Raw genomic sequence first — 25,995 nt, forward strand, 5'->3', positions numbered from 1 at the left:
CAATGACCCATCCTTCATGGAAAGATTCATCAAAAAACTAAATAAAACGCAAGCATTATATTCAAGGCCTTCATTTGAACTGTTTCCATTTTGCAAGATAGAAGCAAACACAGACTCTAAAACGTGGTGTTTCCTGACAGTAGCATGATTTCTTTCTCTGCCTCACATCTATGTTAATGCCCCACTTTCTGAACATGTGGAGCCTAGCTGGAGGCGAGGAGCGTTTATTTACACATGAATGACCAGGCGTCACTGTTTTTGTTCTTGCAGGAGAATGAAAGAACAGACAACAGTTCCATCATCAGGCATATAAAAATAAAGACCCTTATCTGGGTCAAGGAACGTCTGAAAGGACATACAAGTATATCATGATTGAGATATAACGACATAATTGTGATATAGAGTACATCCTTCACAGCTTGCACTCACCTTTAGCATTGCCATCGTCATTATCATTAGCCAGGGCAGCCAGGGCAGGGAAGTTCTTGTCCCTATTCGGAACATCTGCAAAACAGAGCAACATTACATACTTAGGTACTTAGAAGTAAAGGTATTATTTGAGTTATATCTCAGACACAACACAACAACAGGAGTTACTCGGAAAATGTACAGGTTAACTATGCTAAGTCTGAAAACTTAGTCTTGGGATGTAAACCTACAACCTTCTGGGATGCAGGCTCTACCAATGCACTACCATTCACCCGAAAATGGGGTCTCGAGTTCGAATCCTAAGTCATTTCACTTTGCCATCAGAAGCCGGAGTCTGAGAGAGCACGATTGGCCATGCTCTCTTCAGGTGGGTAGATAACGCTCTCTTAAAGCGATATTGGCCTGCACAGGTGTCTGTTAGCTGGTGCGGTGGAGCTGGCTACCCGGCCCTCGGCAGAGGCTGGCTTTGCATGTATCAGAGGGGACATATGTTAAGTCCTTACCCTCCTATTGTCAGGAGCATTGCTAGTGCTGGGGGGGACTATGAATGATGGCTAAGGAAGGAGCTGATGGCCATTCATGCTGAGGGTGCCATGTCCAGTTTAACAGGACTTTCATGAAGAGTATAAACGTGTGCATTGCAATAACATACACTTTAAGGGCAGTATAATATGTGATTGACACAAAGCCTGAATAATAATCTATAATGTCTTGGCTTTTGAGTGTGAAGAAGGCTTTAGTCAGCCTAGTATGTTGGGTGTTCCTTGTATGTGCAGCCTACCTACTGAAATAACTGGTTTTAATTCTGCCTCCATTCCTTCAGTGCCCCCAAAGCTCTATTACTTATAATAGCATCCTCCTCAGTAAACTCCCCTGTGTTGAATGAGCCCTTACTGTGTCTATTTATTTCCAGCTGCTTCAACAGTGTAGCTGTTAATTTGACACTGTAGGTGTTAATTCAATACTGGGGACATTGCTGTGAAGAGAGACAGCACTGGTATGCCATAGAGAGAGTAGAGCTCAAACATAACAGAATGAATCAGACTGAGTTAACACTGATCGCGAAACGCCGCCAGTTTGGTTCAGTCTGATCCATTTAGTTTGGTTTGGTTTTATGATACAGAAGAAAACAACTGAGCTAGAATCGGTCTGTCCACAATGAGCTGCCCACTTCCTTCTATCCAATGAGGTTCATTTTCCTAATTTTCTGATATCTGATCTTTACTGTAAAAAAGCATAAAATGACCTCTATTATGTTTCACGTACCATATCATGTGACCCTGCCTTAAGATGTAGACTAGTGACATATTTACTAGTGTGAAGGCGATGAAAACAGCCAGGGGGTTAGCAATGCTACCACCTTCATAGTGAAGCTAACACTGCTCTAGAGGCTGGCCGCTGGCTGCGATAGCAAGACTAACACTGCGGTAGCATTCCTACTTCTGCAATATAATGATGCTGATGTCACTATTGTGACGGAGAACGGCTGTCAGGGTGGTATCGGTGCTAATGCTGCCGTTGTGATGTTAAGTCAACATGCTATCAAATATGGACACTTGACAGACTAAAGCTGTGTATGAAAATGGGTCATCTGTACATGCAAATAGCTTTTATTTTTTTAGGTTCGTACTCATAAATAATGTCTTCTAGTAATGTCATACATTAGCTGCTTTCAGCCTTTGAATTATCTAGAACAGATAGTACTTATTCGCATGCATAGGTCAGCCATAAATCAACATCAACAAGCAACATCAACACGAATGCGCGATGAGTACAGAAAAATGCATGCGAGCATCTGTTATTGGAAAAGGCTGGTGTGAAAAACACCAACCTTGACATTTAAAGAGACAATACCGGTGTATGGTGGTTATGAACTAGTGCCAGAAAATAACGCAGCCTTAGGAGAGTCAAAATAAGACTCAACTTTCTAGTACAAATCACAGCAGGGTGTACCAGAAGGCTCACCAGCAATACATCTAAACGCTTTATAAGACGGAGCAAGACATTCATGTAAGTAGTCAACAGCTGTGAAAGACTGATGAAAGACCACTGAAAGACCTCGCAAGGCCCTATTTGATGAAGAAACCTAAACGGTTCCTCAGTATTTTGGTTAGTTCTCTAAAAATGCAGTTGTAAATAAAACATTTAGCATATATTTGCTTAAAGGAGTAGTCTGGCTAAACTATTTCTGTAAACTGGATCCTTTCAATGTATCCCTTTAATGTTTTAAAGGGATATTTTGGCCACTTTTCAAAGCATACAGTGCTTTTTTCCACCACGGCCAAAAGTCTTATGTTGCGTCTCTCAGAGATAGGGCCATGTTTTGTTCCCTCCAGAAGTTTATTTTCTTTTTCAAAGAACCTCTAGATAATGCAAAGGTTCTATGCTAGGGATTGCACGATAAGATTTTTCCTTTAATACCGAAATGAGAGAATACTGCTTTGATAGTGCTTCTTTAGGAACAACTAAGCTATAAAATCAACAATCCATCAATGCTAAAACAAGACTATATTTCCTAGAACCTTTCCAAATGTTAGGAACCTTTAAGAGTGTGATGCTGCTTCAAACGTAATATCATAGCAATGCTCACTGTGGAAACCTTTTAGTGCACTGGGTACTCATTCCCAGCAATAATGTGTATTTTTATTGCCATCTCTATTACCCCGGTTTTACCTAGTCATTTCATTCATCCAGAGTGTGTGTGGATTATATCTCTGGATAGAGCTCATCCACATAAAAATGCAGCCGTAAAGGCACCCAGGATGCATTTAAAACAGATTCAAATCTAATCACCCAAATCACTAAGGAGGATGCCCGAGACACATTTTAGCCAGATGTTATACCAGTGCAAAGGTGCCCATCTCCTGAAGCCCCATTAGACAACAAAACCTCTCCCAGTACTGCAACCAGCTGCAAGTTTGGTTGACCTTTACTTTTTTAGTGTTTTCCTACAGTACACTGCATTTTAACATACATGGTTCATGATGCCGACGGCTATTGCATGAAGCTAATTATTCTAGACAACCAGTCTTCTTGTAAACATCGATGGCTGGTATAAGGAAATTAACAACACCTGACAAAATGTGCCACACCAACCAGATTAAGCGTACATACATTTAATTTTTAGGTTAAAACTACACATACACACGCTTAATGTTTAAGCACCCAAACCAGATGTTTTGGGAGCCATCAACAAGCTTCTGGTTGATGATCCACTCATCTTGGTATTGGAAAGGTCTTCTTGTAACCATTGATGTAAACATTGATGTATTTTCAATAGAGTTGAGGTCAGAACTTTTAGTTATGTAATATTGCATATTATGTAATATGCTTCATCTATTCCACAACATTTTTGAGGTGTGTTTGGGGTCACTGTCCTGTTGCAAGGCCCAATTGTGTTCAAGTTCCACCCATCTACAAATTTTTAGGTACACTGTCTAGTTTGTGCAATGTCCCAGTTTCACTGACAATCCCAAAGCAGGATGCGACTACTACCATGCTTAACAGTTTTTGTTTTTGGGGTTGTGAGCAAACCACTCAATTTCAGCTTGAGCTCCTTTAGTGGATGGCAGGTCAGTCCATAGTGATGTAAAACTCACTTGATTGTAGACAGTGACTCTGCTGCTTCTGGTTCATGGCAGGCCTGTGCCTTGGTGGTTATTTGGTTGTTTCTGACCATCTGAAACAAATTCCTCCCAGCTGAGGGTGATAGTTTAGGTCTTCTGAATAAACCTTTGGTGGTTTGGGAATCTGCAGCTTTTTACAAATTACTTCAAGAGACATTTCTTGACTGTGAGTTTCTTTAATAATCATTCTCAGATCAGCACTGAGCTGGATTTCTCATTGTACTGTGTGTTAGTCAGTCTAATAAGTGCTTTTAAACAAACCCTTTTCATGTAGGCACAGATAAGCTACCAATTGTAGTCAATCATGATCACTAACAGGAAGTAAAGAGGCTTTGGTCTTGGCAAGTTAAAAGACATTTTGGAACCTTCAGCATCACTGAATCATTAATGCCAGTGGGTGTAGTAGTATATTTTTGACTTTGCATGTCCATAATTCTGATTTGAGAACACAAAAAAAACAAACAAAAGTGCTCGTTAGTCTTTTTGCTTTTAATCTTGAGTTCACAACAAACGGACAACTTTCTCTACACTGGCCCCATCCTTTTGGATGGCAGTGTACACTCTTAAAGGTGCCAGTAAAAGTTTCTTCGGAGCAGAGCCATAATAGAACCCCTTATACTAAGATGTACTATAGATCTGGTCAATGCATGGTTCTCAATTGAAGCTACTCATCTTACAGAACCTTTGGAGAACCAATTGGTTATTTTACAGCAATACAACAAAGCCTGTGTATATATTTAAATTATGCTAACCTCTCTTATTTATTTTTGTCAAATGAATAAATGAATGAGGTCTGATTGGTCCCTGCTGAGGCTGGAAGTATACTAAATGGCTTGGCTTTCACTCAGCTGCCTAGTTTGTCTCTTATTCTCCGCCGCCCAAACCCCCCCCCACCCCACCTCACGCCCCATCCTCTCTCTGTCATTTTCCTGCCCTAATAAGCAGCGCTGATCAAAAAACACAACGAAGTCGGCCTAGAAAAAAAAGAAAAAAGAAAAGAAAAGAAAAGAAAAAAAAAACACGGCAAGCCTGGAATCTCAATCGATGCAGTAGCCTCACACCCTGCCGCTACACCGATATGTCGCTCAATAGAAACAAATTGGCTGTCTCTCTAATTTGGCTCTTGCACAGATAAAAATATGAGGCCTATCATTTGGAGAGAGGGCATGAAGCGTATACAAAGGAACCTGAGCATGAGACTACCATCATAGGCCTTCAAGGCTTTCAGTGAAGGCCCAGAATAACTCCAAAGGAATAAAAATGTTATTATGTGAACAAGAAAGGAAAGCTTGTGAACTGGTTAGTTTGCAAAGACAGGCCTACATTGTTAGTTTGGGACGACGAGCCAAAACAACAAAAGCCGCCTCACCGTCCACGTTCTAGCACTATACAGCACACTGTTGAAAATAAATGATAGTTCTGGGCTAAATTATACATTGGCATGGAAAGGTTTGTGTGCACCTGGTCACTGAAAGGAGAGTAGGAGCTGAACTGATCTCCAAATTGCATTAAGTTTAACATTTATTTTGAACATTTTAAGCAAGACTGGTCTATTACTTATGTTTTGCTTAACCCCTTAATTTATTATTCAGTTATCATTCCTAACATAAAAACTACATTATTTGGTGACTGTTTGGGTTAGCATGTATTGTGGAGTCCCACCAGGTTCTGTTTTAGGGCAAATGAAACTGTGATGTTAATTCTGACAGCAACATAGTCAAGAAAGTGATGTGTGGGCTTACGTACAGGGTATAAGGGCTTCGTTTTAGAGGGAAAAAGTAGAAAACACCAGGGAAAAGTTCAGGTTCAGAGATTTAAGCCGACAGATAACTTGAATATCCTGTATGGGCTATGGCTTATTCAGGCTCTGGAGTGGTGGTGCACTGTTCTACTGTGCAGCGACACCCACACAAATATGATCTTCATGGAAGGGTCATCTGAGGGAAAAATTGAACCCTCACACAAAGTTCAGCATCTGAAGTTCACCAATGAACATCTAAACAAGCCTAAAACAAGTACCAACGGGGTGGATCTATCTTGCTTTGGGCTGGTGTTGCAGCAACCCCAGCAACCACCTGGAACACACTGGCCACCACCTGAACTTGAAGCAATGACCAGGACACACCACAGCACTGTAGCAACATCTTAGCAACCATATTGGGGGGACCTTAGCAACCACCTGGAATACCATCACAACTACACTCCAACCACCTGGGACACCATAGCAACCACTCAGCAATAACAGATTTACCCTATGGACCAGGAAGCAGCAAACTAGCAAGAGCCTAGAGGTGCAAATGAATTGAGCTGCCTGGCTATTCCGGCTATCCTTCAGGAAATGCACTTTTCGGGTTTTTATGACTTTAGGGCTATGCATGTTTCATAAGAGCATTCTTTTATCATGGTGTGTTGTTGAGCTTGTTGGATGAAAGAACAGCACGCTGAGTAAAATTAGACTGGAAATGTCTTATTTCACTCCACAAAATATTTAGTGGGTCCTGAGGCAAACACTACTACTGCATGTAGGTCCTGGCATTGAAAAGTTTGGGAATCCTGTTATAGAGGCAGACAATCCCTCTAAAAAATAAAGGAGTTTGTGGTTTAACAGTGGATACCAGCCTGTACGCAGCTCTCTCCATTAAAACTTCTCCTCACAACAGAGTGCTTACTTCTTGAAACATACACAGAGTCATTCAGACATGTGGTCCTTGCACATCAAGTGCAAATTGAATTAAGTGCACATTGCCGTTGGTATTTCGAAGACCCACAGCATCACCTCAATTTGCAACGTCTTGGCAGTTTTATTAAAAGCTTGTGCTTTTTTTTGTGCTAGTATTTCTCCGGCCTGACATCTCTCTCTGCTCCCTTCACTCTGTCCACGCCTACCAGGTCTAAAGGTTTTCTCTGCAAACACAGTTTTTTTCCCCCAATGTGGCATTTTCCCCTTTAAACACACACTCACTCAGACAGTCTGGGTCTCGTAAGGCTAGAAGCTTTCACCAGGGTTCAGGCATAAATGTAGCCCTCCGATTATGCTAAGTAATTCACCAAGTGTTGAGAGAGGGCCTTGCTGCCTGACAGCCGGATTTAGGAGGTATGTAGGTCACGCCAAAGTTTGACCTTTTTTGCATCTTTCCGTTGCCTTCCCTTGACTCCATTTGACTTTTTTGTTTTGCTCTGTTTCATTTGCATGCTAACTCTTTCATCTTTTCACCCACTTGTCCTCTCACACCGGTTATTGTATGAGCATTTTACCTGCAGACTGTGCAATCTTTTCCACACAGCATGCTGCAGAAGCGTGACAAGGAAAGAACAGATGATAAAAGGGGGGGAAATATTGGGAACACTGTTGTGTCATGAGCATATCCGTTAGAAGCAAAGTGTCTGTTTAAGAAAGTAAAGAAAAAAAAGTAGATAGGCTCTCAAACTTTTCAAATATTCACTGTTGTTTATTAATAGTTACTTTACCACTTTACTTGAAAGATTCATTGCAGATGCCTCATAGATGGTCACCTGGCATTCAACTGAGTATGTATTAAATGCAACCAAACTCCAAGTTGAATGTAAAAATGTGTTTACAGTGTGTGTATAGTGTATTTATAGTGTGTCTGGTGTATGTAGTGTGTGTATAGTGTATTTATAGCGTATGTGTAGTGTATGTATAGTGTGTGTCTAGTGTATGTATAGTGTGTGCATACAAGGTATATTGTGTGTATAGTGTATGTACAGTGTATATATAATCTGTATAGTGTATGTCTAACATATGCATAGTTTATGTATAGTGTGTGTCTAGTGTATTTTCTGTGTGTAGTGTATGCATAGGGTGTGTAGTGGGTGTATAGTATATGTATAGTCTATGTATAGTGTGTGTCTGTACAGTATGCATATAGTGTATGTATAGTGTGTGTCTAGTGTATGTATAGTGTGTATAGTGTATGTCTAACATATGCATAGTTTATGTATAGTGTGTGTCTAGTGTATTTATAGTGTGTGTATAGTGTATGTATAGTGTGTGTCAAGCGTATTTGTAGCGTGTGTATAATGTGTGTATAGTGTATGTATAATGTGTGTATAGCGTATGTATAGTGTGTGTATAGCGTATGTATAGTGTGTGTCTAGCGTATGTATAGTGTGTGTCTACCATATGTCTAGTGTATGTATAGTGTGTGTCTAGCGTATGTCTAGTGTATGTATAGTGTGTGTCTAGCGTATGTATAGTGTGTGTCTAGCGTATGTATAGTGTGTGTCTAGCGTATGTCTAGTGTATGTATAGTGTGTGTCTAGCGTATGTATAGTGTGTGTCTAGCGTATGTATAGTGTGTGTATAGTGTGTGTCTAGTGTGTGTATAGTGTGTGTATAGTGTATGTATAGTGTGTGTCTAGCGTATGTATAGTGTGTGTATAGTGTGTGTCTAGTGTGTGTATAGTGTGTGTATAGTGTATGTATAGTGTGTGTCTAGCGTATGTATGGGGTGTGTCTAGCATATGTATAGTGTGTGTCTAGCGTATGTCTAGTGTATGTATAGTCTGTGTCTAGCTTATGTTTAGTGTGTGTCTAGCGTATGTATAGTGTGTGTCTAGCGTATGTCTAGTGTATGTATAGTGTGTCTAGTGTATGTATAGTGTGTGTCTAGCGTATGTCTAGCGTATGTATAGTGTGTGTCTAGCGTATGTCTAGTGTATGTATAGTGTGTGTCTAGCGTATGTATAGCGTATGTATAGTCTGTGTCTAGCGTATGTTTAGTGTGTGTCTAGCGTATGTATAGTGTGTGTCTAGCGTATGTCTAGTGTATGTATAGTGTGTCTAGTGTATGTATAGTGTGTGTCTAGCGTATGTCTAGCGTATGTATAGTGTGTGTCTAGCGTATGTCTAGCGTATGTATAGTGTGTGTCTAGAGTATGTCTAGTGTATGTATAGTGTGTGTCTAGCATATGTATAGTGTATGTATAGTGTGTGTCTAGCGTATGTTTAGTGTGTGTCTAGTGTGTGTCTAGCGTATGTATAGTGTGTGTATAGTGTGTGTATAGAGTATGTCTAGTGTATGTATAGTGTGTGTCTAGCATATGTATAGTGTATGTATAGTGTGTGTCTAGCGTATGTTTAGTGTGTGTCTAGTGTGTGTCTAGCGTATGTTTAGTGTGTGTCTAGTGTGTGTCTAGCGTATGTATAGTGTGTGTATAGTGTGTGTATAGAGTATAACTTGGTGGTCCAACTCAACCCTGGTCCAAAGGAACTCCCTGCCATGCACATTTTAGTGTTTACCCTGCTCCCAACATACATGATCCAGCTGATCAGCTCACTAACAAGCCTTTTTGAGTTGACGGTTGTGCGTTAGAGCAGAAAACCACAAAAATGTGAGATGCAGGGTTTTTTTTCAGGACTAAGGTTAGGACCTGCTCGTCCAGGTGATACTGAAGCCACAGTCCACAGCTGAGACTTTTATTTACTATAAAGGTGGAATAAAAGACAGAATTTACTGAAATTACAATCCTAGTCGATTACTCGTTGCAGCCCTGCTACGACGGATTCTACAGTGATAAACTCACATGATAAATTCAGCAGTGGTACAGTAAGATCCCACGGTAACCAAAAACAAACATACCCTTCATTTCTAAAGCCTTTTTTCATGGTTGAGGTTCCCCAAGCCATTAGCTAGGCTTTGTGCAAATTGTCACACACGTCCTCATCTCAATGCACTTGGCGTAACCCCGAAACCAGATGGCCCCATGTTCTCCTTTCACCCCTGCTTTAAGGCCTTTTTTGTATTCCTAACAATGTCCTGGCCACCCTTGTTGGACAGAAGGATCTCGTTGCCTTTCAGGCAAGCCAAGGGCTCTTTGGGGATAGCTCTGCTTACAATGCCAACGCTACCATGCACATCTTGTAAGGTTAGGTAAATGCTCTCAGCATGTATGCCTGCTTCTTCTTCTTCTTTTTTTTTTTTGCTCTGCAGTTCAGCCCTCCCCTCTCCCTCACTCTTTATCTCTCCCACTCTCTTCTCTTTCTTTCTTTCTCCCCCCCACCCTCTCTTTCTCTCTTTCCTCCGCCGCCTCCGGTGACAAAAGGCGGACTGCGATCAAGAGGGCCACTTGGCTTTTCACTGAAGAAACGTGCAGGGGAAGCATCTGCGGTATTTTGCTCCTCAGCTCAGTAAGTTTTAATTGGCTTCAATTGTCCAGAGCTTTATCATCCTGCAGCCATGAAAAGGAAAAAAGGAGGGAGGGGGCAGCCTCCCGAGCAATCGAGTGCACTCGCCTCCAAGCACACTGGCTTGGTTTGGTGGCACTGTTGCCACTCAAGGTTCTAGACCCCTTGAATATTTACACATGGAAATAAGCGGTTTGCTCTTCACATTTACCACTTCATTAACTCCAGTGGCCTGGCTTTTTACGAATGGCTGCCCGGAAGAGTTCCACATGAATGTTGAGGAGGCCTGGGAAATGTACGTTTCAAGAAGGTGCACCATCAACCTCATACAGCCAAAGGGAATATATTTGCTTTGCAGATTAGCATTATGGCCTTTTTAACCTCCTCTGAAATCGCTACTTTTAAACTATTCTCTAGGCCTCACACCACAGCCTTTTATGTGACAAGGCTGAGAATTCATAGACCTATCCTATACACAGCTTTGTAGGTTTAGAAAAATGTGTAGGTCCAGAATTATGGATGATTCTAAAATGTTTGAGAAAGCACTATAGCATCAAGAAGCCGTAAAAATAACCACAGGTTATATTAATCCCATGAGAATCGTCACCTGGGTAAATTATCCATCATATCCCGTGGAAAATGACTCTCAAGTATGGAGGCGCTCGAGAAGACATGATGCAGATACCTTGGCTCGTTCAAGTCTGTGGTAAACCTCAGGTACAAGACTCAAATCCGGAAGACGAGCCTCAGAACTCCTCAGAGCCATTAAAAATAACCTCAGGTTATATGTATTAATCCCATGCGAATCGTCATCTGGGTAAATATTCTGGCATATCCTGTGGAATTTGTTTAAGTATACTAAGGTACTGAAGAAGGCACTGGCACAGATACCTCAGGTCGTTCAAGTCTGTGGCAAACATCAGTCAAATCCAGAAGACGAGTCAAAGGACTCCTTTAGTTAGCTTTAGTTAAACCATTGCGAAAGGTAGCCAATAACTTACATATGTGTTAGGAACATGACTCCTATCAGTGGGTTATTTAATTGGTTATCATCCTCTAATACTTTATCGGTGGTAGCAGGACCCTGTTTTTTGAAGTTTTGCAGATGTCCTGTACTAAAAACACATCGCTCCACTTGCCCATGTGGTGAAGCAGATAACCAGACAAAATGACCCCAGACAGATCCTATAATGTACAGCATACTTTCAGAAAAAGATGGTATCAAACTATCTGCAGGTACCAAACTCCATATGCCTCCAGTTCGGTTATTAAAACTATGTGGCAGCAGTGTCATGCATTTTGTTTTGTTTGTAAGCTTAGATGATTACATCCATTATCTGAACTAAAATTTCCATTCTTTTCACCACAGGAGTGGTTAAGTAAGTATGAAAAGTATATACTCCACCACTCTTCCACTGTTAGAGCGGTATTTAATGAATGAAACTTTAAGGTTTCTGCGTTCTGCCCTTTGCCCCCTCTGAGAGCAAAGAAAAAAAATCCTTCCAATGTGATTTCTTGACACCGTGCCACAAGCGAGGGGTTAAAAACAGCTCCCCACTGCCTTGTGAGATTGCGTTCAATAGGCGACTGATGGCTTTGCGCGGCCTCAAAGCCTCCGGCCCCTGCTCGTTTTTAAGGGGAAGCGCTTTTCGATTAACCCACAGAGCCACGTCTGAAAGGAATCCTCAGAGGTGGCGGCTGCGTGTCACTGGGTTTGATTACACGCACCTCCTGTCCAGGTTTCCGTTTTGGTTTGTTTGTTGGCGCCGGACAAGCTTGTAACCAAGAAGCACGAACAGTCTGAGGGCCACAGTTCAAGTTCTGATACTCTGAAGAACGTCTATGTACAGACGGAGTCCAGGACATTAAAGAAGTTGCCTTACAGGGGTATCCAGTGCACAACTGCGAGGGTGCAATACACCTGTTCTCGGCCTCTGCTTAGCCAAATCAAAAAAGTTAATGCTGGCTATGTCTAGTGGAGGCAGAGCAATTTTGGTGGCATGAGGGGGGCCTACACAATGTAAGGCAGGTGGATTTAATGTAATGGCTGATCAGTGTATATCCTATGTCTGAATACATAGTATTCGTTTAATTGTACGTAAAATGGTCTGGATGACCTACTACTATGGGAGAAATTCTGAAGTATGCAACCACAGTACACTGGGACACCATTAACAGTGGCAGCGCCATACATGGAGGCGTCATGAAGAAGGTCTTACGAATTTTAGCTTGTATACTTTCTAAATTAGGCTCATTCAATTTTGGTTAACTTGGGGGATCTTAAGAATGAATGTACATGATTAAGAGTATTATGTTTGGTAACCTAATTTCTCTCAGTAAATAGCACAAGGCTAAAGCAGGCGGTTCATTCATGCATATTCAGTCTGAGCTTAGCTGTGAACTACAAACCTGTTTAAGTTATGCTAATATCTTGCTTGTTACTACTCAGTGAACGCATCTCAGTATTCTGAGCTGAAAAGGTAAAGCTAAAATGGTTGAGTTAAATATCAATCTAGTAAAATATCAATCAAGTCTAATCTAAAATGTAAAATTGCTTTATTACTGTTACAGCTTTCATCGCTGTCCAATGAAAAAAATGTATCTCCGTCACAGTCCAAAGAACATTGCTGGTAACATGTTGGATATGTATTCGATGTTCAGGACATTCGGGTGTTTTTCCAAACATTTCGAGCATAACATTTTATAACATTTTGCAGAAAAGAGTATACAAGTGTACAGGCACTTATATATATGCTCACAATATACTCACTTCATTTAGTCCCTTAGAGCTTGAAGGTGAATGATAGGTAAAGGATTCAGCTATTAATACCAAAGCAAAACCTACCATGAAGCTGTTCAGCTTACATTGACATTTTGTTGAGTCCCACAAGGTTCAATTTTAGGGCCTATGAAACTGTTGTAAATTCTAAAAAGTATTGATGTGTGGGCTTACATAAAGAGTTTACTTTTATTTTCTCGTTTATAACTGTCCATTGGCTTTGAGAGATATCCATGTAGATTAAATTAGTGATCGGGAGAGCTCCTTTGCACACTACTCGATTTCCTTTTGCAACCCTGTAAATCTGGAGACTAAAGCCAGACTAAAAGCTGGGCTTTAATTAGACAATCAGTAAAAGAAACACTTATAAAAATATTTTGTGATTTAAATTGATAACTTCAACTAGGGCTGAATATCAAAGCTACTTTGCTGTATTGCTGACTTTTGTCGCACTATGGCTCTCAAAATGGAATAGATTATAGCACAGATTTTTAAGATCAATTGGCAAGCCAGAGATGACTGTTTCAGGGAGAGTTGGTCGCACTATACGCAATCTCACTGATGTAAGTCTGTGCCATTCTTGCATTAGTGTACGTCGCTGCTGTAGAGGGGCACCGATGGGACCACACGCACACATACTCTGCAATAGGAATCCAGTGAAGCACCCTAGGCGGGGTTTTTTTATTAAAGAATCAAAAGTGAATATTCATGGGAAGTGACCGTTAAGTGGGACTCTGTGGCAGTGCTCCAGCGCGCTCTTAGCTGGCCTCTACAGCCCTTGGCGGTTCTCGTTGGCTGAGTTTGTGTGGGGCTTGCTTTATTTTAAGATCGCTGGGATGAGGTGAGAGTGGCTGTAGCTGTTTTTGATGAGCAGCTTCAGATGTGCCTTAGTCTGGGGCTACTCATCCGTAAGAAGTGGAGTTTTTGAGGTTGAGCATCGAACGCTCTCCACGGTGCTGAATCTGAATCTCCACGTCTCGCAACACAGGTCTCAGATCGTGTAGTTCTGTAAGGCAAGTTGCTTTACAACATGCAGCAACTAACAGCTGTCAGATATTATTGCCAGGACGATGTCTGTTGGTATGCCATGGGGAATCAGATGTCGTCAGAACATGACAAGACATTTTCGCTGTCTGAGACTTGCTCCTGTAGTTCCGTACTGCAGCTACAGTATACAGGCAACAGTATAGGCAAAACACAGACTTCTTTTGTTTTACTGTACATTTCTGTCCAATTATTTTACAGATAAAAGCATGTCATATCGTCTGGTTGAGGTGACTTAACAACTCAACTGGATTGCAGTTTTAACATGCGTACTTTGAGTCTATACGCCTGTGCCTTAGTGCCCAGACACGAAGCACCATCATAAAATAGCTAGTGCCAGCTACCCAGGCCAGTACCTTAGTTGAAACACAGTGCCTGAAGTTGCAACATTTATCATCCATGTCAAAATATCATTGCCATTTTGTTTGTGCCACAACAACTGCAACCAAAAACACTTCCTATAACTGAACCACAGTCTTTCACATGACTATGAAGGAACCCAGACTGCCTCAAAAGTTTACTTGCTCTTGTGCTTCAGGTCATTGTCTTGTTGCATAACCCAAATGCACTTGAGCTTCAGATCTCGGAGTGACACCTGTGGGATATTCTGTGGGAGTTCATGGTTTTGTCAGTTATGGACAACATGCCCTATCACAACAATCAGCAAAGCATCCTCACACTATCACACTACCACCACCATGTTTAACTGCTGGTGTTTTGGTTCTTATTGTGTGAGCTTTATGCCAGATTTTATGGACTGCTGGTTTCTAAAAAGTACAGAACATGATACAAAAGATTTGTGAGACATTCAGATGGTTTTATGGTAAATACCTTTATGTTCTTTTTGGTTAGCAGTGGTTTCAGTCTTTCAACTCTTCGGACAGCCTTTTTTTTAATGGTGAAATCATCATGAACACTGACCTCATCTGAGGCAAGCTAGACCTGTTGTTCCTCAAATGTTCATCTTTTTTTCAGTCCTTTTATGACTTTGTAGATGAGTCATTTCCTGGCCTACCAAAATCCCTTGGAGGAGTTTTGGCAAGCAAGCCACTTTTGGAAAGATTCACCAATGTACCACATTTTCTCCTTTTGCATTCTAGAGCCAACAAATGGCGTTGTAGGCCTTTCTAAAATTGTCTTCTCTATCTTTCAGAATTTCTTCCATTTGCAGCATACTGTGTTGCTGATTTTAGCCTACTTTGCATTGCCTTGTTCTAAAGTTCTATTTGAGTGAAGTTTAGTAACATGAGCAATCAAGTTCTAGTCTCTAGTCGGTGTCTCTTGTTCAGCTGATCCCAATTCTAAGCTAAGTTGCTTGGCTGAGTAGCTAAGGGGAACATGACTTTTCATACAGAGCCTGTTGATGGATATGTTGTCCTTCAGAAAATTAAATTATCATTTAAAAGTAATTGAGGTTGCTTTTGTCTTCCATTAAATTTAGTCTGAAGACCTGAAACAAGTCAGTACAAAATATGCACCTGTAGAAGCACTGTAATAAGATACCTAGCCCTGCTTATTGCCTACAAAAGGTTTCAACCTTGAATACCTATTTAGACCTTCTACTGGTTCGCTGCATGCTGGAATTCAGAATTAATGGTCAACATTATAAACAATCGCCGGTGTCTCACAGCTCTCATCACCTTTGAGACAAATAATCAACAGAGAGTGCCGCCCAGCTCCAAATCCTATACACATAAAACCTTAATGTATCCACCAAGTATATACACTCTCAACACTCTCTTTGTTCTTTTTGACTCCAGGAGCAAGACCAAAAGACCATGTAGCCTCTCTCTCCCGACACGCCTGCCCATTATTTGTGTGATGCAGTTGATTGGTGCTGACTAACAATACATCGTCTACCCTCCACTATCTCTTAAACGAATGGAAGACAGCAGATCTAATTTTCTGCCTGTCTGGGTATGAATATGAGTTACGTACCTCCCCCCCTCTTCTCCATCCACCCACCCCAGTGGACCCAAAAAAAAACCCTCAGATAGGACCGGAGAGAAGTGAGCGCATAAAAGAGGCTTTAACGAGCTTTCAAACTCTCATTACTGCAAAGTGCTTTTATTACAAGCCAGCATATTAAGTAAGGGGAAAGCCCGCTTTATTGAAGCTGAGTACTCATGCTCCGTTGCCCGAAAGCAGGCGACTGGCGTGGTGAGTGAAGTGAATTACCACTACAGGCTTCATTCAATATATTAGCAAATCGAGGTAATATCCAAAACACGGATGGTGAGGGCACTCCAGTGACCCGTTCTGTTTTACTGGCCTATTTTCCCAACACAAATACATGACAAGTGCTGCGACAACATCGTTTGAAGCATACTGTACATTATGCATGAGCGCTCCAAGTGTGCTGGATTGAAAGGGTCTGAATCGGAAAGATGTTGACTTTGAAAAGTAATTTATTATTTTTTTATTAACTTTGGTGGAGCTGCACAAGACCTCTTGCACGAACCTGAGACATATTTGTATAAAATAGAGATTACTCTACTGCCTCAGCCCACATGCTTTATTTTATGTCAGATGCCAGTTCTGGATTTCTCATCTTATCAACAAATGTACTGACAGCAGTGGTATAAAAGTGAAATACCAATTCTCGTATAATGCTATTTTAAAGCAACACTATGTAGGAATTACCTTCAAAAATCAGCTTCAGAAACCTGTGGATGCTGCATTGACTGTAATATGGAGAATAGCATCTCTGTCATTGCCACTCCTGGCCAAAACGCCGCTACTGCACTATGAAGCTTTGGTGGAGCTGCACAAGACCTCCCACCAGAACTGTGTAATACTGTGAAACCCTTGTCATATTTGTGTCAAATCCAAGAATATTAATCTACCACCTCAGTCTACATGCTTCTTTCATTTCAGAAGCCAGTTCTGGATCTCTCAGCTTGTCAACAAATGCATGTGTACAGATGTCCATAAGGGGGCACTCATCAGTAGTCAAAGCTTTTTGTTATCAAAGAATTGTTTACTATGCAAGACAAGAGCAGGTCCACTCTACAACTGGCAAAGTCAAGTTTTTGGCCTAAAGGTTGAGTGGGAAACCATCAAATACCACAGATGAACCTTACTAAGCTTTTGGAAGACCTAAAAACAGGCTTACCTTCCACATCCATGCCCTCATCATCTCCCTGACTTTCTTTTTCCTTGGTCTCCATGGCCTTTGCTTGGTCTGTGGAAAGAAAAATGACACAAAGAAGCAGGATAAACATTGATGGATGGGCAGTGAGAGTGTGGGGATAGAAAAACTGGGCAACAGAAAGCGAAAAAGATTCATAAACTCTAGACAGAAGCACAAGATTTTAATTCTGAGGGAAACAGCAGTCAGTATTTGCCATATTAACAGAAGATGCTAATATTGACATCATCATTCAGTGCCTAAAGTGTAAACTAGGACAGCTTGAGGCGACAGTTTGGTGGAAAATCAAATTCTAATTGATACAAGTTCCCCCCTTATGCCAAATGTAGAACGGGCTGATTAGCTTTTATAGTTTTGCACCAGAGCTATGAGGCTAGTGTAAGTTCACATAAAGCTTGTACCCAATCAGGCATGAAAGCTGCAAGCCTAAAACATTGCTTGTTATCGTAGAATTGTAACACTTAAAAAAAAATTGGCAGGTATAAAACTCCTGAATGGTTTTCATTTCTACTATAAACCATGAGTGGCCATTGAGTAAAATGTAAAAAGTATTTGGACAGTAGCATAATTCTTGTCATTTTTAATTAAATTAAAATGTTGAGGTCTGGACACCAGCAGCTTTATTTTTTTTGCAAAGTTTAGACTGTAAATTGTCTAAGATCTCAAGTGAGAGTGGAGTTTTAAGCCATTTTTATCTGATGGTCTGCCGGGCCTTGCATGGTTGTCCCGTTTTCCCTATATTTGAATCAGTTTGTGAACCTCAGCAGAGCCTGCTGTAGTCTTGTATAGATAAGAGAATATGTCAGAGAGCGAGTGCACTACTTTACTTACATGTTTGAGTGTGGGATGATTAAGGCAGGCAGGTTGGGTTAACTGACGACAAACTTTGATGCCTTGTTAGCCACATTAGCCTCATGAATCCAGAGTAAAACTAACCTACCTTCTGATGGCACGTCTTGGTGGATTGACTGTTTTTGTGGTACGGGGGAAATTCTGTAAACTGTGTAAAACTAATTCTGGACCATCTCTACTGCTTGAAATTGCACAGGTTTTGGTGGGTTTAACCACCAAAGGCACACATAATGGAGCATGACAAAACCCCCTCTTCGCATAATCAAACGCAAACGACACAGCCCCTGCCTTACAAATCAGCGCTTTGCCTAGTCGGAGCGCCTTTCCCAATCTATTCCTCCCATACTTTCCCCCAAGCCTCGTCCTGAAAGGATGAGGGTTCTGATCAAAAGCGAAGCTTCAAAGCTGCACTCAGGGAAGCACGTCCCTTCCAGCTTATTTGAGCATGAGCCTCCTCTCTCTCCCCCTGTCGCTTTGATGCTAACTGGGCTGGGGGGGCATAGGTGACTCTATAATGGACACCAGACACAATGGTGGCTTGGTTTTTCACCACAGCACAAATGAACACAGGGGCATCCTGCGTGCGTTTGAAGTCCGGTGTCCATCATTCGCAGCAGATGGACGGGCTCAATGCACATGTGTGTGGGCTGAGTGTTGTTTTGATGGCTGCATTCTATCCATGCTATACAGCAGGTCATCATATCTGCCATTTACCCCAATACTCAACAATATACTGTCTGTCTGGTACTGCCTACTCGTTCTATATCTCATAACATAAATAAAACCTTTCCTAAGGGAAATTGTTCTTGCGCTCTCATTAAAGAATGGCTACAGCTTTACTTTACTTTACTCGTTCTTTCCATTTGATTGACACTCTTACCCCGAACAACTTACATACTAATAGGTAGATGGTTTACTAGTGTACAAGCATGATCAACCTGACTAAGCTAGACCACCAGTATTACCATGCATGACCATGCTGGTTGATCAGCATGACCAGCAAGACCAAGCTGGGCAACCAACATGACCAGCATGACAAAGCTAGTCAACCAGTTTGACTCGAATATCTAAGCTGGTTAACCTGCATGAGCAGTACAATCAAGTTGGTTAACCAGCATGACTGGTAAGACCAAGCTGGTTCACCAGCATGACCAGTAAGACCAAGCTGGGCAACCAACATGACCAGCATGACAAAGCTAGTCAACCAGTTTGACTAGCATGTCTAAGCTGGTTAACCAGTATGATCAGCAGGACCAAGCTATTGACCAGCATGTCTAACTTGGTTGACCAGCAAGACCAAGATGGATGAACAGCATTGCCAAGCTGGTTGACCAGCATGACCAAGCATGACCAAACTCAAATGCAACATATATTATGCTGGTCAAGAGCACCATGAACTTACCGGCACAGGGAATGTTTTGGTCTGGATGACCAGCCTTTAACCACCTTGACCATCAAAGACCAGCTTATACCATTTGAAACTAGCTACTACCAAAAGCTGAGCTGGATTTTTTAGCAAGGTGGTTAGACCTTCAGGAGCTGGACTGATCATCAGATCATCAGCTAGAAGATAGCAGCAGTAAGTAATGGAAATGATTATTGATTTTTTTGTTGTTGTTGTTGTTTTTGGTCTAGTTCTGTCACAATAAATAGCATCCAATAAGAACAGAGGTCATCTACATACATAAAAGCACCACCATATCGATTGCTTTCGGGGCATTAAACCACACAGATGTTATCAAAGGGCATCAAATGGCTACTATATCAAGTAGCTACTGGTTCTACTGCGTTTACTGACAACCCACAGCCACAGGTCACAACTAGGCAAGCTTACAACACTGGTTCATCAAGGGCCTCCTTCATTACATGAACAGAATGAGGGGAAACTGTGAATTACAAGAATCTTTGACCCCACCATCCTCTTCTCCATGGAGCCTTCAGGGATCAATGGGGTAGAAACCTTAATGATGCATGAAGAAAGTGGAGCAAATGGTTCAGTGGAGAGGGGTAAATATGTTGTTTTGATACATATCTTGGATAAATGGACTGAACAAGCCCATTTCTTGATGAAATAAAAGGCAAGGAGGATGCCTGAATGCCCTTGCTTGATGCCTTGAGGGTATATGTAGATTATAGCACAGACTCTTCCTGATGATTTATTCACGGTCGCCGATGCAGAGGCATAGGACAGAGTTCTACGCTCTAGAAAATAAAGATTCCAGAAGGTTCCAGAAGGAAGTGAGGTCTAAAGAAGGTTCTTTAGGGAAGCTAAAAGGTTATAAAGTGGTTGTTGCTCCAGACCTCCTTTGGTACCGTCATTTTTAAGAGTTTACAGTTGATGCTTGGGATAAGATTATAGAAAATACGAGGGTTCGTTAGAAGACGAATCCAGGATGAAAAGATAAGACAAAACAAAACAAAACAAAACAAAACAAAAAAAAAACAATGAAAGAGGATTTACAGACGGCAGACAAGTAGATACGTTGATGCTGCCAAGCACTGGAAGCCATCTCTGCTATGTGTTTTGGATGCCACAAGGTCAAGAGCAGAACAGCGGCCTATAAAGCTGATGAAAGTCACATCCACGCTCGATTAAAATACGAAATCTATGTTCAATTAACACTGTGCATGCTTCCACAATGCTTTTAGTACTCAATATTGTCCTCTGGTGTATTCACCCCCTTGTTTTCTCGCTCAGCTTTGTTCCAGTGTGCTTGCGGAACACGCTTGGCATGCTCGTTCCACATAAACAGCAATGTAGTGGTGCCAAAACTCCAGCCAGCGAGAAATAGAGGACAACATTTGGCACGCCTATGCTAAGCTTAAATGCGTTTAAAATAGTTTATGTGGTAAAATATCAGCTGAAACCTCATTCTGGTTGGCTGATGAAGCGATACATTGTTCCAAACACACACACACACACACACACACACACACACACACACACACACACACACACACACACACACACACACACAAAGCCTGCACAAAAAGAATGCTGAAAGACTCATTGGTGTGAACAGAAGATAACAATATTTGCTTAACACATGGAAGCTTCCTGCTTGCATGCTTTTCTGTTCTTCGCCCACTGCTTGGCCAAGCATATTAGTTGTCGTTTTTTGTTCAGTGTGGTAAGCCCTTTTCTATTCACTCTGTTCATAATCAAGCACAATAGTTTCGGCCATGTAAGCACAGACCAAAATTAGGTTTCAGCACCACATTTACAACGATGAGCCTAATATGCCATTGTCCCTCCACCAGCATGCCACCAAAACATCTCACTCTATGAGATTTCTGAAGGTGCCGTGTGCTATCTGACACCCAGACAGATCAAGATCCTTCTGCCGCAAGTTCTGAAAGTTGTGAGGTGGAGCTGCCACAGACTTAGATTCTCTGCAGAACACAGGACTCATTAGATGAGGCAACCTAGTTCTGCTGTTTCAAGGTCCAGCTCCAACACAATTCCTGGAGGTTCTTCAGTTTAAAACTGTGGAGGAACCTCTTAACCTACTAGGAACCTTTTTCCTCTAAAGACCTTCTCTTGAAAGTTCCTCAAAGCACCCTATGAGGTTCTTCCACAGTTTCAAATTGAAGAACCTCCAAAAGTTCATCAAGCTTTTAATATATGTGCATTTGATGGTGGACAGGAGTTAGCATGGGTTCCTGACTGCTCTGTAGCTATACATATTCATACACAGTAGGGTGGGAAATACTGTGTAGTGACATATTCCTCCTGCCCCCACCATTAAACACTTCTCTGAGTTGTGCCAAAGTAGCCCTTGTATTAGGCTTAACTCTTTGGACCACTGTAAAAAAAAAAAAAAAAAAGCTTGATATTTTGGATCTGACTGACCCAGTCATCTGGCCATAAGGGTTTCAATTTGGCTCCTGTCACTCAGCTCACTCAAGTCTTCATGAACTGCCAATTTCCCCAACATCCAACACATCAAACTACAAAAACACGACCAACCCAAGTCTTAGACTTTGACATGTGTCATCATTATGGGATAATCAATGTTCTTCACTTCATGTGTGAGTGGTCATAATGTTTTGGCTCATCTGTGTCTTTTCCAATTTCACTTTCCGGCTTACACCACCCTTCCTTCCAACTACAAGTTCATTTCCAGCATTAGGATCACCACTAGCATTACTGCAAAGAATGGCTGTGATGACTGGCTTATGGAATTTTTAAGTATGCAGTTAAATCACTGCAGGCCCACTGCAAGGCACTTTTCTTACTTAATGAACAATAAAGAAGAGGTGCAATAATCAACAGGGGTTCATTCCTCTCAGCAGAAACCGGTGCGTGCCTGAACACACACTAATCCTGTCTACTAGCAAGCACAGCTAATTTGAAAGAGGCAACAGGGTCTTCCATATAGGCCAAAGGTGACACCTCCCCTTGACCATGCCCAGCCTTAATTACTTTCAGATTGGGCAATATTTCTTTATTACATGCAATGCGGGTAGACAATAAACTATTCCTTGCAGCACTCCATAACATCTCATCTACAGCCGAGGCCTATTTTATCAAAACATAAAAGTAATAGCACTTCAAAGCCTGAACGGGTTCCAATAAATGCCTTAGCATTCAATATATGCATGTACTTCCACAGCTCAGTTATAGATGCTTATAGTGGCTGCACTAAAAATACGAATAACTAATTGGCACCTAGTATAGAAACGTCAAATTAGTATGAGCTGTGAAGCAGAAATCCAGTAACAGTAACGACAAACTGGCATTTCCATTAGGGCACTGTTTATGAGACTACATAAGACCATCATAAGCCCGCCCTTAATAACTTTCATACTAGATTAAGGTTTAATAAAGATTCCATCTTGCGTCAGCTTTGAATACTTTCAAAATTCCTATGTCAATGAACATGTAAAGACTTCCTATAACCTTCCTATGAGCTTTGTTACACAGATTTAGGCAAGAGATTACCCAGAAACCAACTTTCACAGTCAGTCTTAGGTCTAGAGCTCTGGATGGGCATGAAATTGAACCCCTAACCTACCCCAGTCAGGCCCTACCTGAACCAGAAACCAGTTTTCTCATGTCATTCTGGGTTAGGTCTAGAGATCTACATGGGCATGAAACTGAGCCCGAACTCACCCCAGTCAGGCCCAAACCCAACCCAAATCTTAAAGCTTAATATAATACATAAAAATCACTTCTTTGAAAACAAACCCAAGCTCAGGGTTGTATGTGAAAAACAGGCCTGAATACCCCATCAGGCTTGGGTCAGGTAACAGACCACTAGTTGGGTCACATCATCACCATTATGTAAAACGTGACTTGACATACAAAATGAGTTGTCATAATATGTCATAACCTCTTTACATGCCTTCGGGGTTATATGGTTATAACCTCATGATTATCTTCAGGGTAGTAGGGTCCATATGCTCTCATGTTGTCATCTCAACTTCTATAAAACTTTATTCAGGCCTTTCTATTCATGATGCAGATGAGTATTTTAATTCTTGCGGGGTTTAAGTAGGCTTAACAAAGCCTTATGACAACTTTCCTCAGTGAAATAAAGCAGACCTGACAAACCTTTATTAAATGATGGCTAGGGTACCTTTGAAGTAAACTGTGGAGAAAAAAAAGCCCATCTTACTTAACCGTGTAAGAAAGTGGAGATAATGTCATAGCTGTCTCTGAAACAGCCTCACCCAAATATCTCCTTGTCTTGTGCACAAGATAACACCTCCAGACTCAGCAGCCAGTGCTTCATCGTGCAGAACGACAAACTGGCCAAGTTAATCTCTATAATCCAGTTCACTGGCCGTTCCACTTGCTGAAAAAGGAGACTGGAGTCAGAAACTGCCCTAAGAACAATCACTTCTGATTGAAAGGCTCGAGGTTTGGGGATGTGAGTGGATCACAGGTTTGATGCAGTTTGGCTTTTTGCAGTCTTCTCTGGGCACTTCAGTCATTATATGGATTTGTTTAGTTCAACCATCTGCTCACCTGAGTTCATTTCTTAACAGCCTGATTAGATACACATTCATATACACACACACAAACAAAGCCTCTGTTGCTAATCAATCAGTTACTTTGTCTTTCAGAACATAAAAAAGACAATAAAATGATCAATGTGGCCTATGCAAAAGTTTGGGCACCCAAAGTGTTGTTTATTGACTGTCTCTGACTTGGGTCAGCAGTTGGGACTTGCCACCATATGTAGTTAGGAGCTTTAGAATTTCTGAGTCTTCAGACATGGTGCAGTAATCGATGATTAGAAAGTAGGTGAAGGCTGCAGGAAGATTCTACAGTGCAGACTGTTACTAAGAAATGGCAGTTATGGGGAACTGTGGCAGTTCCCCTGTGGCAAGCTCAAATGAAAGTTCTACCAGGAGACTCTAATGCAGTATCACCTTTCTTCAGCCAATCGCCAACCTCCACCTGTTCTTCTAGACTTCATTGCTACATTGCTGTTTTTAAAAGTGACGTCAAGCCTCTCATGCCTCTAAGTTAGGCAGCATCTGCGAGAGATCTGGGCTGACGACGAGGCCTATGCCAAAGATTCTCTCTACCAATAAACAGTTTTAACTTGCTAACATTGTTCCCATCTTATTATTTGTCAAAATTCAATTTAGCCTTTACTGCACTTATGTCTCCAGAGTCTTCAGGTAGAACTTCCAGGAACCTGCAGGAAGGTTGACCTGAGTCAAGTATGCTGGTGCACTGTTCTACTGTGCAGCGTTGCTTGCACACACTTTACATCTTCATAGAAGAATCATAAGAAGGAAACCTTACCTCAGACTCCATCACAGATTAAAACTCAGATTAACTGCATTTAATAAAAACAACACCTTGCCAAATGTGATGCATAAAGGTGGATCTATCATGCTTTTGGATTGTGGCAATATTAAATGGGTGTTTGGATGAATGGATTCCACAAAATACCAGGAAATCCGAAACACAACTGTCAATTTGTTAGAAGGCTGAAGCTGAAAAGGGGATAACTGCAAGAACAGGAGAATGATTGAAAAGATCCTCAAGTATCTAAACAGTCATCTCAGAATATTATGACCACCTACCTAATAGTGGTAATAGCCACCCCTGAAGTGATGGACAGTGTTTATTATAGAGGTTAACTGGTTCACAGCCTGGAGTTGTCGTTTCACCTCTGGCGTTAATGGCCTGTGGGGCACCGCTGTTATGTAGTTGGAAAGCTCTCAATGTGCGAGAAGTCCATTTTGTCTGTCCACCTTCACTACAGCAGCTCTGAAACATCCTACAAGTTAGTGTTTTCTGAGATGCTACCACCCTGTTATCATGCCCTTTTGGACATCAGTCATGTCGCACCCTTTGCCAATGATGATAGTTTGGACGTCTGCCACAGCTGACTGCTTATACATGGAGCAAATCCTGTCACATGTGGCATCTGTGACGACCTGGGCCAAGCATTTTTCCAAACCAGGGTTGGTCATATGTTCGGATAGGCCTGCGACAGTGGGCGAATGGTGGTAGCATCTCAGAAACCGCTCAACTGCAATGGACTTCAATGGATGTTCTAGAGCCGGCCTAGTGAAGATGTACCGAAAATGGACTTGCGGTACAGAGCAATTGATGCACTACTGTGGACCAGTTAGCCTTCATAATGAACACCATCCATCCTCTAAAACAGTACATGCCACATGGCCTCACTAGCATCATCCAAGCCAAGGGGGTTATTCCCACTATTGGGAAGGTGGACACAGTATTCTGATATATTGTTTAAATTCCACAATTTCAAACTGCTGAATTATACAGTGAATGCCAAAAAAAAAAATTCTGATCTCTTACATTTTTGTAATACGCTTTACACTTTTTTCCTGAGAGGTCGTACCAGTGTCTCAGCTTAATTTAATTTACAAAAGAAACTTTTTGAGCGCTAAATTAAGCACATTAACTGCCGTGCTATATAAAGCCAGCTCTCGCTTGCTATAAAAAGTTAATTCCGTGGCTCACAGGCAC

At 41.5% G+C, this 25,995-nt stretch overlaps 1 protein-coding gene across 3 annotated transcripts in view; it reads right to left on the bottom strand.

The window, feature by feature from the left end:
* macrod2 (mono-ADP ribosylhydrolase 2) overlaps nucleotides 1-25,995 on the bottom strand; it is a 931,382-nt gene that overhangs the window by 7,954 nt on the left and 897,433 nt on the right. For all 3 annotated transcript variants that reach the window (XM_072677423.1, XM_072677422.1, XM_072677421.1), the window contains exons 16-17: nucleotides 17,142-17,210; nucleotides 430-504 (exon numbers count right to left, since the gene is read on the bottom strand). In XM_072677423.1, coding sequence (XP_072533524.1) covers nucleotides 430-504; nucleotides 17,142-17,210 — 144 coding nt within the window. The remainder of the gene's footprint in view (nucleotides 1-429; nucleotides 505-17,141; nucleotides 17,211-25,995) is intronic.

The sequence above is a fragment of the Salminus brasiliensis genome, chromosome 4 (genome assembly GCF_030463535.1).
Source record: "Salminus brasiliensis chromosome 4, fSalBra1.hap2, whole genome shotgun sequence".
Classification (NCBI taxonomy): domain Eukaryota; kingdom Metazoa; phylum Chordata; class Actinopteri; order Characiformes; family Bryconidae; genus Salminus; species Salminus brasiliensis.